Genomic DNA, 17,063 nt, shown 5'->3' on the forward strand with positions numbered 1-17,063 from the left:
TTTTCCTTTTGGGACTTGCCACAGGACTCCCTTCCAGTCCCTTCCCCTAGGTGGCTAAATCACTGTTGAGATCCTGTAACATTTGGGTCAGCTAGATGTGTGGGAGAACAAGTGACAGGAGTCCAGAGGACCCTGAGAGACTTAATGGGGAATGGCTCCCCTCACTTCAAGCCATTCCAGGCCTGTAGACTCCGCTTCACTCCAGCGATGTGTAACTAAGAATCCATGAACCTCGGGGCTTACAGAAGATGTTCTGAACCGAAAATATTGTAGAACTAGAGAATGAAAAATATTTGTTGGAGGAACACAGATAGAATGTAATATTTGACATCCATGTAAACCCAGCGTAACATGGGCTCTGTGAGATTGCACAGAGATGCTATAAAGACTGGATGGAAGTCTAATGCAGCTTCAGCAGTGGTTCTCCAGATACTAGGGTTATGAAGAGTCATCATTTGCAACCTTTATTTATTAATAGTCTACATTTTCCTCCATAATTATATATTGATTCCATAGCAATGATATTTTTTCAGTCATTTATAGCCCTTACAATTTGCTGCCTTTTCCTCTGTAAAGAGTTTAAAAATAAAAGGCAGAGTCAAATTAAAAGTATTTTTTTCAACCTTTTCCCAGTCTGATTCCCTTTTCTAGAACGAAACACCACCCCCAGTTTGAGTTGTATCTTTCACACCTCTCTTTTTCTCTCTGGAAGTGCTCAACCCAAACAGTGTGGGTGTGTGTGTATGGGGGGGAGGGTAACTTAAAATCCCAGTCTCCTATTGTCTGTGTAACTTGGTGCAAGGCACTCTTCCTCTCCATGCCTCGATGTCCTCCTCCATAAAATGAGCTTATATAGTAGTATTCCATGTATAGGGTCATTGTGAAGATTGGACTAATACAAGTAAAACACCTAGAACAGTGCTTGACAAATAGGGACCGTCAGGGAGTCATCAGCTCTCACTGGCACCACCACCAGCGGCATCTCATTCCTTTAACTTTCCAGTAGGAACCGCCCTCGTGTGTTAGTGCCCTCATGTGTTCATTCATAGACCTGAATTCCTAGTTCTAACATACCTTTTGATATCTCCTATCAAGTTTCTGATATCTCCTGTTGTTTAAAAAGTATCCAAATCAGTAAATCAAACACATTCCTAGAGTGAGGTTTACCAGGTTTCCTTAGAAATCTTTTCTTTCATCTTTTCCTACTCTGCTCCTTAGCACAGTTAAGATATTACTCTTTTCTCTCTCACCCATGCTTAAAAACCTCAGTGTTGTGTTGTTAACCCAGCTTTCTCCCCCAAGTTGAATCAGGAGCTATGTGATTTTATTTATTTATTTATTTATTTATTTATTTTTGGCTGTGTCTTTAAACTACCTTTCCAATTCACTCCTCTTTCTGTTCCTTCTGCCAGAACTATTCTTACCCCTGACTGCTTCTCCTCGTTTCCTTAGGGTCTCACTGGCTCTTCAGTCTGGCTTTATCTCTGCTGTCAGATTAACTTCCCAAAACAATAAGTCTTTTCAGAACGTTCACGATGTACCGTTGCCCATGGAATGAAGGCCGCCGGAGTGCCTCATCTCAGACAGCCCGTGTCCTTCACAGTCTGCCTCTAACCCACTTTCTGTCTTCTGTCCCTCCCGCTCATTAAACTTCCCCAGTGCGAATCTGGTGACAGTCAATCAGGGCCACTCACTCTTTTCTTACCCCCATCTCTTCATCTTGAAATGTTTGTTCCTCCTTTCAGAGTCTTCCTATAGAAGAGTGGTTGAGGGGCTTCGGAATTCAACCTTTCTGTTTCTAGCTGTATGAATTTGGGTCCGTCTCTTTATATCTCTGAGCCTTGGGACATTTATTTGTAAAATTAGGTAAAAATACCAGTCTCGTAAGGTTGTAGCGACAATGAACTAATAAACAAGTAAGCAACGTTCTTGGAACAATATCGGAGACATCGAAAGTGTTCCCAATATAAATCCTAACTATTTTTTGTTTGTTTGTTTGTTTCCCTGGGAAAAACATTTCAGGGTATTACCAGTCCGTCTTTCAGCCCAGACCATTCTGCCCCCAGGACTAAAATTAAGTTCCAAGCTGATGTTGTCATCAGAGTGTGTACCTCATTATAGCACTTTTCACGCCGATGCACTCATTATAGTAATTATATTTCTATATCTAGAGCCTGAAAGACATTGTTCTCATCTTGTGATGTTCTTTGAAGAATCACTGTACATTTAAATACCTATCTTAAGGATTTGTAATAAGCAATGAAGGAGACCATTTAGGTAAAAACGTTTTGTATCCTAAGGGCTCTGCAGGAATGAACCTTTGCAACGACTAGCACAGTGCTACACAGAGTAACGAAGTGAACATTGGAAGAAGACCCCCACTGAGATGACGCCATAGAGTGTGTCCGTTAGGCGCAATGTTTATTCTCCAGTCTGTTATCACAGATGATGGGATCCTAGTGAAACATGCTGGTTGTCCCTTTTAATTTGATTGTATTTCTATTCTGTCTCTATCCATAGACATGAGCTGCCACAAGAATCATTAAAAGCAAGAAACATGCTAAGGATATGCTCACCTCCCTTTTGTGTTTGTGTAATAATCTGATTTTTGTGGTTTGAAAAAGGGATGGATGAGATGCAGGGAGAATGACTACGTCATGGAGCAGGTTTTCCCGTTTCAAGTATATAGCAAATTAGGCTGTAGCCTGGACATCATAAAACCAGAAAGGGTTTAATGATTATTAGCTTTGAAAATAATTTTGGAATATTCTTCTCTAACTGTATGAGAATACCATAATGAGGAAATAATCCCCCATATGCATATTTCCTATGCCCCTAAGAAAAGAAACCAGGAATCCCTTAACCTAGACTCCGATAACCATGAAAGACTACTCATTAGCCCTATTTTCCAGAATTCCCTTTGTTGACACCGTTAACTCCAAGAGCTGTCTGGGTCCAACCAGGACTGAATGACAAATCAGCTGTTAGGGAGCGTCCCTTCCCCTGCAGCTGTCCCGTTCTTACTGTGCAGATGGTGAATTGATTTTTCCTTTACCAGCAATTCTTTTCTTTCTTCTCCACACAGGACTATGATCCTTTGTGATCATGTTTGACTCAGTCAGCAGTGGGAACACTCAGAAGATTGAAGAGTTTTCAAATGTGTCCAAGTGAAAGGGAACAGGGGTTCAGAAATGAGGAATTTGTCCAAAGGCTGTCTGTAGACTAAAAAGGGGCTATGACTTCCTCCCCATGAAAAGTAGATATTCATAGTTTTATAAAAAGCATCTTTGTCCTCAGAAAAGAATTTTGATTCTTGCTTCATTGTGGGTGGTCAGAATAACAGTGAGAGTAGTCAGCCCCAGAGAAGGTGGGGAAAAGCAGTCCAGAAGAGAAGTCCAGATCTTAAAGTTAACTTGAGTCAAGATGGATCTTTTCTTTCCATAGAAATGTCTAAATAATCACCTGCCTCTTTCAGTTAAATTTTTAAAAAATATGCATGAAATTTTATTCATGATTATTTTTAGCATCCTCCTATTTTACAGTTTTGATGTTATCATTAACAGAGTAGTTGATGTTAATATTTCATATTTCACATATTGATATATAAATACTTTTATTGTCATATATGTGGATGATTCTATACACATGTATATGAATTAAAATATAGGTACCATGTATTTTATCTAAGAAACAGACCCAGTTTAATTGCTCATTTATGCTGTACCAATTATTTTATTATATAGTACATAGAGAATATCAGAAATTAAACCCTGCTTATATTGTACAAATATTTACTACCACTATTTTTTTCCTGCTAGATTTGCCCTAAAATCTCTATATAGGATAGATGCTCATAATTGCTCAAAAAATAGCCATTTGTAGGTACATTCACTAGCATTCTTAGGATCTTATTAAGCAACTAAAATTATGAAATAGAGACCATGGTGCTCATTACGCAAAACTTTTTTTTTTCAGCATCTTTACCTGTAGACCTGCTTTGAGTATTATATAATTTATTGATGTAAAGAGATTCCAAGTCAGCTACCTTAGTAACTTACCACACAGTGGTGTGTTTCAGTTGCAATATCCATTGTAAATTTAGCACCAGATTAACTGGGTATCCCAGGCAGGGATTGACCAGACATACTGTGATAAATTTTCTAATTAAATTTGACTTTTCCGGAATCAAATACAGATCATCATAAGGTAAATGAATCAAATTACAACCGATGTTATAATTATTAGAAGACAGGCTCTGCTGACTTTTCACATAATTAAAATACAAAATTTCTTAATTTCAGAACAAGATATTTAATTATAATATGACATTTTCTCATGTGGCCTTATAGGGTATGCCCAGCAAATATTTCAGCAGCCATCTCTCTATTTTCTTAAGCTTATTTCAGTCCGTTGCAGTTCTTCTTATTTAAAAAATGGATTGCACCATCTTTGTCCTGCACGTACCTCTTCAAGCTGACATACCTCTTCTAAGTCTTTGTGATGTAACTCTAATAGTTCTCATAGCTTCTTTCCTTCTTAGAATAAAAAGAATATTCCAAGACTATTTTGTACTTCTGTGGACCCGGACTATTTTTTTAAATTTGTTTTGTGATCTTTATTGGTTCCTGGGAGTTCATTATATAATAAGGAAAGAAGAAAGCCTCTTTTTGGCCGAAAAAATGTTTATGGTTTTTTCCCATGTAAGATTTTTTTTCTCAAAATCATTAAGCTCTATTATTCATCAGTCTTTCTTTGATGTCTCCTAGATTCTGTGTCTTGTTTTAAAAGACCTTTTCCACATTCAAGATTTCATACAAAATTTTTATGTCTTTTTCTATTCCTTGTATAATCCTATTTCTTATGTTTAAATTGTTGATCAATCTGGAATTTGGCTACAGGGCTATGGGACATGAGGTAGTAATCAAACTTTTTTTTTTTCCATATGGCACTCCAGTTGTCCAAACACCATTTATTGAATAATCCATCATTTATCCACGGGTCTTTGAAATACTATCCATATTAACGTGCATTCTTACACTTATGGCTTCTCATCATATAAAATAAGGTTTTAAAGTTAACTGCAAAACAACAAAACAAAAACAAAATAATACAGAATGAAATCAGTATTATGCACCACTGTGTTTGATATAAAAGAGCTGGTTGCCAACCCTTGGATTTGTAATAGGTCGGTTTTAGCTTCCTATATAGTTAGGTCATATTCAAATTTTCTAATTCTTAAATTTTTTAAAATATTTATTCTTATCCTCACAGCAGTCATAGGAGGGAGAAACACAGAAATATTATTTCTTCTTTTTCTCAAGTGTTGAAATTGAGGTTGAAAGAGGTTACGGGACTTGAGTCATAGATCAAATCAGAGGCTTTCTTATCTCCACTTGGTATTAGCTCTCCTTGTAAAAACATTTCGACTCTTACTTCAATTCTTATTCCTATTCCTGTTTTCATTCTCCTCCTTCTTTTTCCTAGTAGTTTATTAAATAGCATAAAGACTTTATTTCTGCCATTGAAGTGTGGTTAATATATTGTTTCATGAAACAAAATTAACTAGTATATTAGTTGTAGTCACCTGTTGATTTTGGCTTTCTATTTGTGAAATTTACAATTAGAAGGGGTGTTTTTGCTTAATTTTTATGGGGTCCCAAAACAGTCACATGCATCATGTTTCCTAAATTCAGTATTGTTTGAATGCTTGGAATCTAGTAGGCTTCTTAAATGCTTGCGAATTACCCGTATGTATGTACTCACAGTGCAATGGAAATAATGTTAAAAGAGATAGGTAGCATAGCCTATGGGAGAAATTTCGCTTGGTAAAGTCTCTCAGAATATCAGCAAAGTCATTTTTCAGCATCGTTTCCTCATTACACAGGGAGGAGAATAGGAATTCTAGAGAGTAGGAAGAACTGAGTTCCCTTTTCCCAAAGGGAAAGTTTAATGGAAGAGCAGAGGGTGTTATCAGGCATACAACTTTTAAGGAAAGTCAGCCAGCTTATGCTGCTGGAGTTTTGGTGGGATGGTGGGAGTCAGAAGACAGAAAGCCCAAGGCAGAGCTGTTGAGATATTCTAAAGGTGAGCTATTATAACAGCGAGGAAGTACCAGAGAGAGAGTGACATGATTATATTTGAGAGGGTGGTGAGGAAAAGGTAGGCAGCGAGGATGATGCTATTTTCTAATAAAAGCAGGCTTCAGGACAACATAATAATTAACATTTAAAGAGTATTTGTTTCCAGTACTGTTAGTACACCAGGCATACGTTTCTGGTAGACAGAGCTAATAGTGTAGAATTTAAGAGACTATTGGCGTAAAATGAGAGTGAGGAGACTGGAACTGTGAAGTAATTAAAGGAAACACGAAAGTGGGGGAAAGATTATTTTATCCACAAATACCGATTTAAGCAAATATTTATTTACAAATCAGCACAAGAAAATTGATTTAGAATTTTACTGTAGAAGTATCATATATGCCTTTAAAAAATGTTTGGTAGCATCTGCAAGCGATTCAAATAATGTTACAGGAAATAAAACATTTGAACATATAATTTAATAAATAGATAACGATAATGATAATGATAAATGATAATGATAATAATGATATAAATAATGATAAATATTGATAATAATGATAATGATAAATATTTTCTTCTTTGAAAAAATCTTAATACATATTTTCAAACCCTGACTATACCTTAATTACCTCATACAAGATACTCAGCCATGCACAGCAGCATAAACATATATCCCGCTCTCTGTCTACAATGGTAAGTAGGATGGATAATACTAAATGTAAAATGAACATGGAGTGAAGTTAGAAGACACTCTTTGAAAATTGCTAAGCCTCACCCTGGCTCTAATTTATCATCTATGAAAAGAAAATAATATTTGTGAACAGTATTATTGACTCTATTTTACCTCATGGTCTTATTTTGAAGGTGAAACAATATATGCAAGAGTAGTTTCTACATTTTAAAGAGTTATGCAAATATGACATTGTGTTTTAGAGATTAAAAATGTCAAAAAAAAGGGGCGCCTGGGTGGCTCAGTGGGTTAAGCCACTGCCTTCGGCTCAGGTCATGATCTCAGGGTCCTGGGATCGAGTCCCACGTCGGGCTCTCTGCTCAGCAGGGAGCCTGCTTCCCTTCCTCTCTCTCTGCCTGCCTCTCTGCCTGCTTGTGATCTCTCTCTGTCAAATAGATGAATAAAATCTTTTTAAAAAAATGTCAAAAAAATTAAAATGCAAAACTATTAGTGTCAAGATGTTGACTTAAAATTTCACTCCCATTTTGTATTTTTTTCTGCTAGTTTATTCAGTCTTTGGGAAATGTTCCAAATGTTATTTAACACGTTTTTATTGATTGGCAGAAGAAAAGAAAAAATTGTGTAGTGAGTCACTTTCAAAATTATTTTGCTACAGGTTATTAGATAGCTGTTATGTAAAGAACTGAAGTGCATGATATGGTAATTTATTCTAGACATTTACTTATCAAAATTGTATCTTTATTGTTTATTGTTGACGGGTACATGTTTATATGCCTTGTGTATTTTATGACTTTTTCTCTAATCATTAGAAGTAGTAATAAAATAAAATAGGGGGTTATTTGTTTTGTCCTATAGTATTTGTAATGCCATAGATTTTTTCTGACATCTTTCAGAATTTACCATTGACACTCAGGGCAAAAATAGTTCACCACACTGACTCATTTATGGGAAACTCTCATTTCATTTAATTGGTATCCCATTTAACACCTGATACGCAATAACTCACACCTCTTGAAAATAGCTTACAGCAGTCTTGCTGGGTTCCAAGCGCTCTCCTCAAGGCCTGAAGGGGAAAATTCTCCTGGAAAGACACATCATTTATTCTTTAAACTTTTTTTTCTGAAGAGCCCATGTATCTGCCTACCTTTGCAAACTGTGCACGTCCTGCTTTCTCTCAAGCACAGGAGAACCTATTGAAAAACTTCTTCTTACCACACTGAAACAAAAAGTGTAGGCCACACTACTAATGCTAGTGATGTCTTCTAAATTTAAGCCACATTACTCAGGCAGAAATTCCAGCTGTTAAAACACAGATAATGGAAAGCCAGTGTAAGTACTGACCAACATTCTCAATAAGGTTAAACACCAGCATTACATATTACTTGAACCAGAAGCACAATTGTTTTGGGGTCATTGACAATGTCATCGTTTTCTGGTTGGTTTAGTGGCTGAATTCCACTTCAGGGAAGAAAATTACATTACTCGCCTTTTAGTATTTTATTGGATTGTGCACTAAATTAAACACTGCATTTAACATCACAATGAACTCTCAAATGTGAGAAACTTCATTCTTGAATTTATAGTTAATTTTGGAGTCAGCTTGATCTGTGCAGAACAAAGCAATAGATGTTTGGAATTGGCCTGTTTTCTGTTATCGGTATTATCCAGTCTAGGATAAATTTTTCTCCTTGTACCTCTTCTTGGCAATTTCCACATCTCTGCTGTATGAAGTTGCAAAAATAATATATTGAGTCCTGGGGAATTAGGATGAATCAAACCAATGTGTCTTTCTTTCATATGTAGCTTAACAGGGTAAAGAAAGCCTTCAGTCTAAAATCATGAAAGATGAGGTAAATTATTAAAAACTGCTGCCAAGTTAGTTATTTGATAAGAATTAAGAACTCAATCTTTCCTCTTAGCTCAGTATTGAAATTTCATGACCATACTCCGCAATATCAAAAGAATATCTTGTTAAGAAAAAAAATCAGTCATGTGGAGAAATACCTCCATGTCACACCTCCATATTACTTCCAGATGCATATTATCATTAATAAGGTCATTGGGAATAAAACAAACACCACTATCATTCTTTAGTATTTGATTTTATTTTTAATAAATGCCAGGGAGAATTTAGTTATATTTATCCTAAATCTTAAGGTATTCATCCTGTTAAGAATCCCTTATAAATTGTAAAATGTATATGAAAATATATTATCTTCATGAAATAGCTTGAGAAATAACATATCTCTTCTTCCTTTAGTTGTTTTAACAGTGTGATAGTTTTACTAAAGCCAGTGGCAATCAAAATGTAGAAAAGCAATAGGACCACGATGTTGCTTCGTGGGCAGCTCTCAGAAAGCATGCACAGTCTGTACATATCGTCTGCTTTCACATCAGCACACCTGTCTACAGCAGTCTGTGAGTTCTTTTAGATACAGAAGAAAATAAGCAAATGCAAAAAGAAAAGAAAAAGTTTGTTTCTAGAGGTAGTATTTTTTTCAAGTGTCATCAACAACTGTGTATTTATTATGTGCCAGTTACTTTATTTGATAGAGGGGATCAAAGATTAACATCACATGGGCAGTTTCCTCAAGAAAACCTTACAAACTAGTAGGAAGGAGGGTCAAACAGGCAATTATAATGCAGAGAAATAAATGATACAAAAAAGGGATACACTGATGTTTGGTGGTAGGGTCTCTCTAGGAGAGAGATTCTAGGGTCTCTCCTAGGAGGAGATCCCAGGGCAGACAAAGAGGTCAGATCAGGATTCCTGGGGGTTCTAGGATCTCTGCAGAATTGTTAATATTATATGGACATTATTATCCTGAACACTTTGAAGAGCCCAAGTAAGAGATCTTCAGGAAGCTACAAGTAGTTCATAACAGCCGGCATGTAGACTGTGAGAGCAATTTCAGAACTTTCAAGGGTTCAAAGCACCTTTTCATTATTTTGTTATAAATATGATAGTCTTCAGAATGCACATCCCAGTAGTTTTCAAATTTAAGAAGTATCACACTCTCCAGTCCAATTTGTCATTGTCTTTTTTGTTGTTGTTGTATTATTTGAATCCTGGAATATTATTCACCAAGTGCTATATAGAGAGGAAATGACTTTACCCTCTAAAGTTTAGGATCTTTCTTCTCTTTGTGTATAAAGATAATGTTGCTTCTCTAAAGCAAGGGTGCTCCAGTAGTTTATCTTTTTTTTTTTTTCTTTTTACACAATTAGAAACTGAAGAACTGGAGCACCTGGGTGGCTCATCGGTTGAGTCTGCCTTTGCCTCAGGTCATGATCCCAGGGTCCTGGGATCAAGCCCAGCTTTGCTCAAGCCCTGCTCAGTGGAGAGTCTGCTTCCCCCTCTCCCTCTGCCTGCAGCCCCCTCTGCTTGTGCTATCTCTTGATATCTCTCTCTCTGTCAAATAAATAAATAAAATCTTTAATTAAAAAAAGGAACATATGCATTTTTTAAACTAAAATACTATCTCTGTCCTTTTTTCAAAAATATAGATTTTTAACAGTGATATAAAAAGCAGGCGAAATAACCTTTTATTATTTTTAAAGGACTGTATGTCGAGGCAGCTATAGCCATTAATCAAGTAAATGAGATACATACTTGAAGTCTTCTGTGTTAAAGTGGAAGAATTCAGTCAAGGGACATGAGTTTGGACAGGAGGCATAGGTCTGTGAAAATATTGGAGTATCCAACGCTCATTTATTCTCAGGTTTAAATGTGAGGTTTTGTAAAAGAGGATCCTTTTACAGACTCAGCTAGATTTACATACTGCACAGAATCAGGCCTCATACATAACTAAAAATTCCGCCTGATTCTGGGTTCCACTTCTTTTCCTAAATGTTAAGGTTCTAGGCATCTTTTCAAATATAGGATTCTGTTGATTCAAGCAAATTTTCTTGAAAGTCAAAGACACTGGTATGTCAGATAATTGAAATCTCAGACCTGTGCTGAAATTCGCCAATCAACAATAGCCTCAGGAGCCTAAGTGGTGACTTAGACCTTTGAAAACCTGTGACTTTTCCGAGAAATTGTGACTTCATTCCCTTCATCTAACTACAGTCCTTTGAAGTCTGAGATTCTCTTAATCTTAGAATTCTTAGTTTGCATTTTCTATGTTTCTTCTACTTGACAGATTTTTTTTTGAAGTTTTTATTTATTTATTTGACAGAGATCACAAGTAGGCAGAGAGGCAGGCAGAGAGAGGGGAGGAAGCAGGCTCCCCGCTGAGCAAAGAGCCCAATGTGGGGCTCCATCTCAGGACGCCGAGACCAGGACCTGAGCTGAAGGCAGAGGCTTAACCGACTGAGTTACCCAGGCGCCCCTGCTTGGTAGTTTAAACTTAATATATTGTGCTGGCTCAAATAAATATGCAACACACTTGTTTTTCGCTTGCAGTTTCAATTTTAGTGTTAAAAGTGTGTAATTTTATCCATTAGGTAAATCACCTTCACCTGTCATTGGTGATAAAAAGTTGAGTGTCTGAATTCTGAAGTTGTAGAAAGTCTTGATTTAAGAGAGCAGTTCAGTATATCTCTTTAACAGCTTTCTCTGACCAAATATTTGGACATTTGACTGGAGTAGAACAAACACAAAATGCATGTCCTACCTACTTTGTTTCAAGTAACTTCTAAAGTGGCAGTGACTAAAGGGTCACCCAAGTATTACATTCACGCACTTGGTCACTTTCTCCTTCACATAACGCTGCGAGTCAGTTTTCCAAATGGAGATGCAGACCGTTCAGCACAAGTGTTAGCTGGGTACACCAAGAATTCTCTCTCATTTAAACAAACTTCTTCTCATGTCATTGTAAATTTGTCATCTGAGTAGCAAACACAAAAATGTCTCCAATTATTTATGGGTATTCTTGCCCTCTATGGATGTGTGCAAAGTGTGTAAACAGGAAAAAAATTGGGGGGTTAAAAAGAGTTTTTTGGCTTTTAGCCACCTCTGAGTGAGGAGCCTCCATTTGTCCCCTGGGCTGTGGTTCAGTTCCAGGAAGGTTGTAGGGGTCAGGTGAACTCTGCATTCCTGGAAAGGTTTTAGAACCACAGGGTCAGAATGGAGATTTTGGAATCAGAGAGAGGAAGAAAAGTGTGTCAAATAAGAATGGCAAGATCAGGACAGAACAGATAATGGGAAATAAGGGGAGTGGCTAAGAAAGTCAAATTCAAGTTTGAGAAAAGTGGCTGCAAATCAGAAGTTACTCAGGACTTTGGGATTGTTTTGAGGTTCATGGTTCGCAGATGGGCAGGGCCATGGATAGCAGGGGGCAGGATCAGCAATGTTCTCTTGCAGACTATTTTTTCGTTTCCCGCAAAGTTTTCAATATTGATTCTTATTGTCACTTTTCCAAACTTTCTTTTACCCAAACCATTTATAGCACACTTAATGAATAATCATTATGAAAATATATTAATGAGAATTTTGAAATCTGAGAATAGAGAAAATTTCGGTGGTTAGGCACTTGCAATAAGAACCAGTGAAGTAGTCGTTTTTCATAGAAGTACTTTCAAGCTCTTATTTATGTGACACGAGTCTGAAACATTGCTCATAATGGGACATTTATCTATACATCTATATTCCAATAATTGTTTATGCAGCCATCATTTTCTAAATTATTAAAGTTAAATGTCTATACCAAGAATATGTGATGAAGAAGAGACATGATTGGAAATAAATAGTCTAAATTGATAGAAAATTTTATCAGCTTCTTTTGCAGACCCTTCAGAAAAAATCAACAGTGGCCTTTGTGGGATAGCAGTCGATTCTGTATTTAGCATTAAGCCTCCCTTTTTCTTTTTTAAACCTCCCTTTTAATAACATTTTTTTTTTAGCTCATTTTCATTCCTTTGACATATTTACTGGACACCCCTCAGAATAACGATTACTGTCTGCTCATGTGATTAAAAACTGTTAATGTTTTTTATTTCATCACCTGTATACTTTCTGGGAGGAGTGAGAAACTCATATGGACCTGAAAACCCATATATTTATTTACAAAACCCAGTTTGGCTTTAAGAAACTCGGTACTCATGGTATCCTGTTTACACTGTTTGCAAAAGGTCAGGTTTTTATATGTCTTATCTGAGCAATTAGATTCTTACTAAAATTGGCAAATACATAATGGCTTTTCTGGTTTATCTATTGTTGTTGTTTTTTTTTTTTTTCAAGGATCCCCTGTTTCATCTGGAACCACACAGGTCTGAAAGAGGAAGGGGCAGATGTCCTTTCGATCCCAGCTCCTCCTTCATCTCCACCTTAGTTGGTAATTATTGTTGCCACAGACATCATTTGGTCGCCATATTGATTTTGGAACTTCACTTAGATTCTTCTGGTGTTTCTCTATATGTGTGTTAGAGTCATTTTTATTTATGGGTGCTGGAAGCAATGATATTAGATTTCAAGTCAGGCTAAACTGAACCAATTTTGACTCTAAGATAAATGCAGCTACTCTGAAGTATGTGTGTCTCGTTCTGGAAACACAGGTTTTATTTAGTATCTGATAGAAAACATCCTGTACTATGACCGTTTACTATTCAAAAAAATGCAGTTAGAGAAGTACTTTATAAAATCCTGGCTGGAGAAACTCAACTATTGCAACATATGTTAGTTCTTTTTGTTTTAATTACTCTGTAATTTTAGGAAAACTTTTAATATTCTCTTCTTGGTGCCCTTCTCTGTATCAGTAGAATTCATCAGAAGGTTATCTCAGTTGAGAACTTTAAAATTATTTATCTAAACTCTTGTTTATCTAGAATCTTAACAATAGAGGTTGACCTGTTCAAACTTCCACTAAATGTCCACATTGAAATAATAAAATAAGTTGGCATGTCTGATCTAGATTTCCATTTGATTCCATTTAATTAGATGAGGTACCTCACCTGAGTACCTCACTTAAGACACAATGAAATTATTTTTCTTTCTGTTTGTATTCTCGGGGTTTAATGCTGACACACTTGGCAAAGTACTCCAGCACTGTGATGGTACAGACAGATGGGTTCCCAAGTACAAAGCTGAAGTGAGTTCTTCCTGATACCTAACTAGGAGCTATGAGGAGTCCTTCTTTTCTCTCAGGGTTGTGAGGTTCTGCTATAAGTATGGTACAGATGTATGGATTTCTATTATTACATTTGCAACACTTAGAGTTATAGGCTAATATTAGGTCACCCTGTTGGCAGAAAATGGGAAAGTGTAAAATAACATGTGGGGACTTCCCATCCTAAATAAAAGATTAACACTTAAAACTCCCCACTGATGAGTAATCAGAATACAAGCTTTTGAGTTGATGCAGATATTCCCGTGTATTGTAGAAACTGTGCAGTCCCTGAACTTATCCGGATAGTTCATTTTGATGGGCCTTGCGTCCCACTCTGTACTCCCCATCCTGGTCATGGCACTTATATCTATGTCAGCAAAGTTTTTTTTATATATATAGTTGACCCTTGAACAACACAGGTTTGAACTTCATGGGTCCAGGCATATCCAGTTCTTTTTTATGAATACAGTGCAGTACTGTAAATGTATCTTCTCTTCCTTATGGTTTTCTTAACATTTTCTTTTCTGTAGTTTGCTGTAAGAATACAGTAGTTAATAGATAAAACATGCAAACTATGCGTTAATCAGTTGTTTTGTTATCCGTGAGGCTTCTGCTCAATTAATAGTTAAGTGTTTGGGCAGTCACAAGTTATATGCAGATTTTCAGCTTCATGGTCAGAGCTTCCAACTTCCATGAAGTTAGGGGTCCACTGTATATCTGTAGAGCAAAGACCTTCAGTTAGCGCTAATTATTAGGGAAAGATGGATTTGCTTCAGGCCCATAGTTTGAAAAGGCTCTAAAATGAGATTTCACATAGTAAGTTCTTTCAAAACTTGCTCCAAAACATGTAATATTCTTAAAGAGTATAATGTTTTAAAGAAAAATAGTATATTTAAGATAGCTAGAGTTCCTCTGCTAACCTGTGTGTGTGTGTGTATAAACAGAATATAAGGAAGGGAGACCTTAAATATGAAAATAAGATCGCCTAAGTTTAAACTTCAGTAGGAATCAAAGTCTTGGGAGGGACACTGAATGGATACCAGCTAGATCTATGTTAGAAATGGCACTGGATGCATTAAAATACATTCATTTGATAGATAATTTTTTCTAATGCTTTCAGTGCTTTTGGGGGATAATTTCATAAATTTAAAATTTGAATATGTTTGGAAGAGATTTTCTTCTCATTTCTTTTACCTTACATCTTGCACAGAATAGGCCTCCTATAAATATTCATTGAATAGACTCAATATTCCTAAATAGGCAAAAAACAAATTTTGGGATATTATTCATAAGAATATTATAAGTGATACTGAAAGTGGAAAATTACAGAGTAAACACTACTTCTGTGGTGAAATCCTAAAAAGATTAGCACACCATTTAATTTTAACATTTCATTTAAATGGTTTAAACAATTCCTTTAGTCACCCTGCCACTCACCACTAAGCCTCCCTGGAGCTTATTTATGCATGAAACCGGAAACTTAAAACTGAATTTTTTTAAGAAGGGAAATATTACTGGAGGGACATTTCCCAGTGAGTTTCATTGAACTTCCAAATCAAATTACACTGTGCTGACATGGGAAGTGCTTGCCATCTGGGTGGCTGTTCCACATATTCAGAAGAGAAATCAAATCGTAAGAGCCCTCCAAACTAAACACAAACACTATAGGAATAATCCCTCCGAAAAGAAGAACTAAAAATTTAATTCTTCACCTTTATCCACTAGCTTTCATCCCAAAGTACCTTTGAAAGATTATTCGCTCACTGTAGATACGAGGTGCCACAGAAACCTGATAACCTCTACCTGAGCCAGCAACTCTGAGAGAGAGGAAGTAGGAATAATTCACCCAGTCGAAAAAACAGCAGGAGTTTGGGCTGGAAAAATGGAGCTACCTGTGTTGGAATTTGGCAAGCCCGCTGTAGCTTACTCTGACAGGGAAAGAATGCATAAATGTGGTATTTTCTGGCCACACATGTTCTCAGCTGATGGGTTAGGACAAGACTCCGGCAAAATGTTGACCATCTTGAGGCCACGATCCTTGTTTCTTTGTTAATTGTGGGTCACACTTAACTCTTGAGTGCCTGTTCACCTCAAGTTGTGCTTTCGTGATAAGAAACTTGAATTTGTAACAATACTCATAAAGGTAACAAGGCCCCAAGTAAAAAAAGGAGGTGCTGGAAAATCAAAGGATGTCTTATAATTTCTTAACTTCACGTACAGTTTTCATTTCAGTTACCTTAAATTTAGTTGGCTGAAGATCACGTGAACTAAAAAGCTTACAGAAACCTGAATAAAGAATGCTTATTTGTTAGGTAAAAGACAAGTTAACGAACACGTGAACATGTTTTAATTAAATTTATCATCTAATTTAGAAATGAAATGTTAGTATCTCGCAGTGATTCCATGAGAAACAGAATTAAAGGAGAGAAACAACCTCTTTGTTTAGCTCTGTTCTGGATGTTCACAAATCAGTCAAAATGAAATAATACATTAATTAGGGTTGCTCTCCAAATGCCACTTGATATTAACATAATTTATCTTGGTGGCATATAAAGTCATATCACAGGTGCAAATATTTCTACACATTTAGCCACATTTTCTCCTACTGTGATGACAATTTTATATTGAAAATGGTCTTCAGTAAGTGTCTGAAGAATATAAGACATTACAGCCTGGTTCTAAAAACCACTTTGTTCAAACAATGACTTACTTAGTAAAATAAATTGATGTATTACTTGCCTATACCTTTTATTTCATCCAAAGATAGTACTTATATTGCTATCTAATTACTGGGTTTGGTGACTAGCCAAATAAAAATTCAGGAAATACAAATATATATATTTAAGAGAGGGAGAGGGGATGGTGAGAAGAGGGAGAAAGAGAATCTCAAGCAGACGCCATGCCCAGTGGGGAGCCCAACACAGGGCTCCATCTCCACCAGAACTGAAATCAAGAGTTGGATACTTAACTGAAATGAGCCACCCAGGCACCCTAGGAAATATTTTCTTTATGTCATATATCATTTTGGCCAGCAAGGAAAATACTGGCTGACTCTTTTTCATCAGCTCTGTTGGATATACTGTTGCAATATTCTCAATACGTTTATAACACCTTTAGTAACTGCAGGATTTTCCTTGTACCTTGCCCTCTCAATTCTATTGACTTTCTTAAAAAATATTTTATTCTGACTCAGATTTGTAGTTCCAGGTGTAATTTAATATTTACCATACCTGACATGACTAG

General features: G+C 36.4%; 1 protein-coding gene across 1 annotated transcript in view; it reads left to right on the top strand.

Moving 5' to 3' along the window:
* SEMA3E (semaphorin 3E) overlaps positions 1-17,063 on the top strand; it is a 253,189-nt gene that overhangs the window by 187,992 nt on the left and 48,134 nt on the right. Inside the window, exon 5 of the mRNA XM_032306024.1 lies at positions 12,956-13,049. Coding sequence (XP_032161915.1) covers positions 12,956-13,049 — 94 coding nt within the window. The remainder of the gene's footprint in view (positions 1-12,955; positions 13,050-17,063) is intronic.

The sequence above is a fragment of the Mustela erminea genome, chromosome 11 (assembly GCF_009829155.1).
Source record: "Mustela erminea isolate mMusErm1 chromosome 11, mMusErm1.Pri, whole genome shotgun sequence".
In the NCBI taxonomy this organism is placed as follows: domain Eukaryota; kingdom Metazoa; phylum Chordata; class Mammalia; order Carnivora; family Mustelidae; genus Mustela; species Mustela erminea.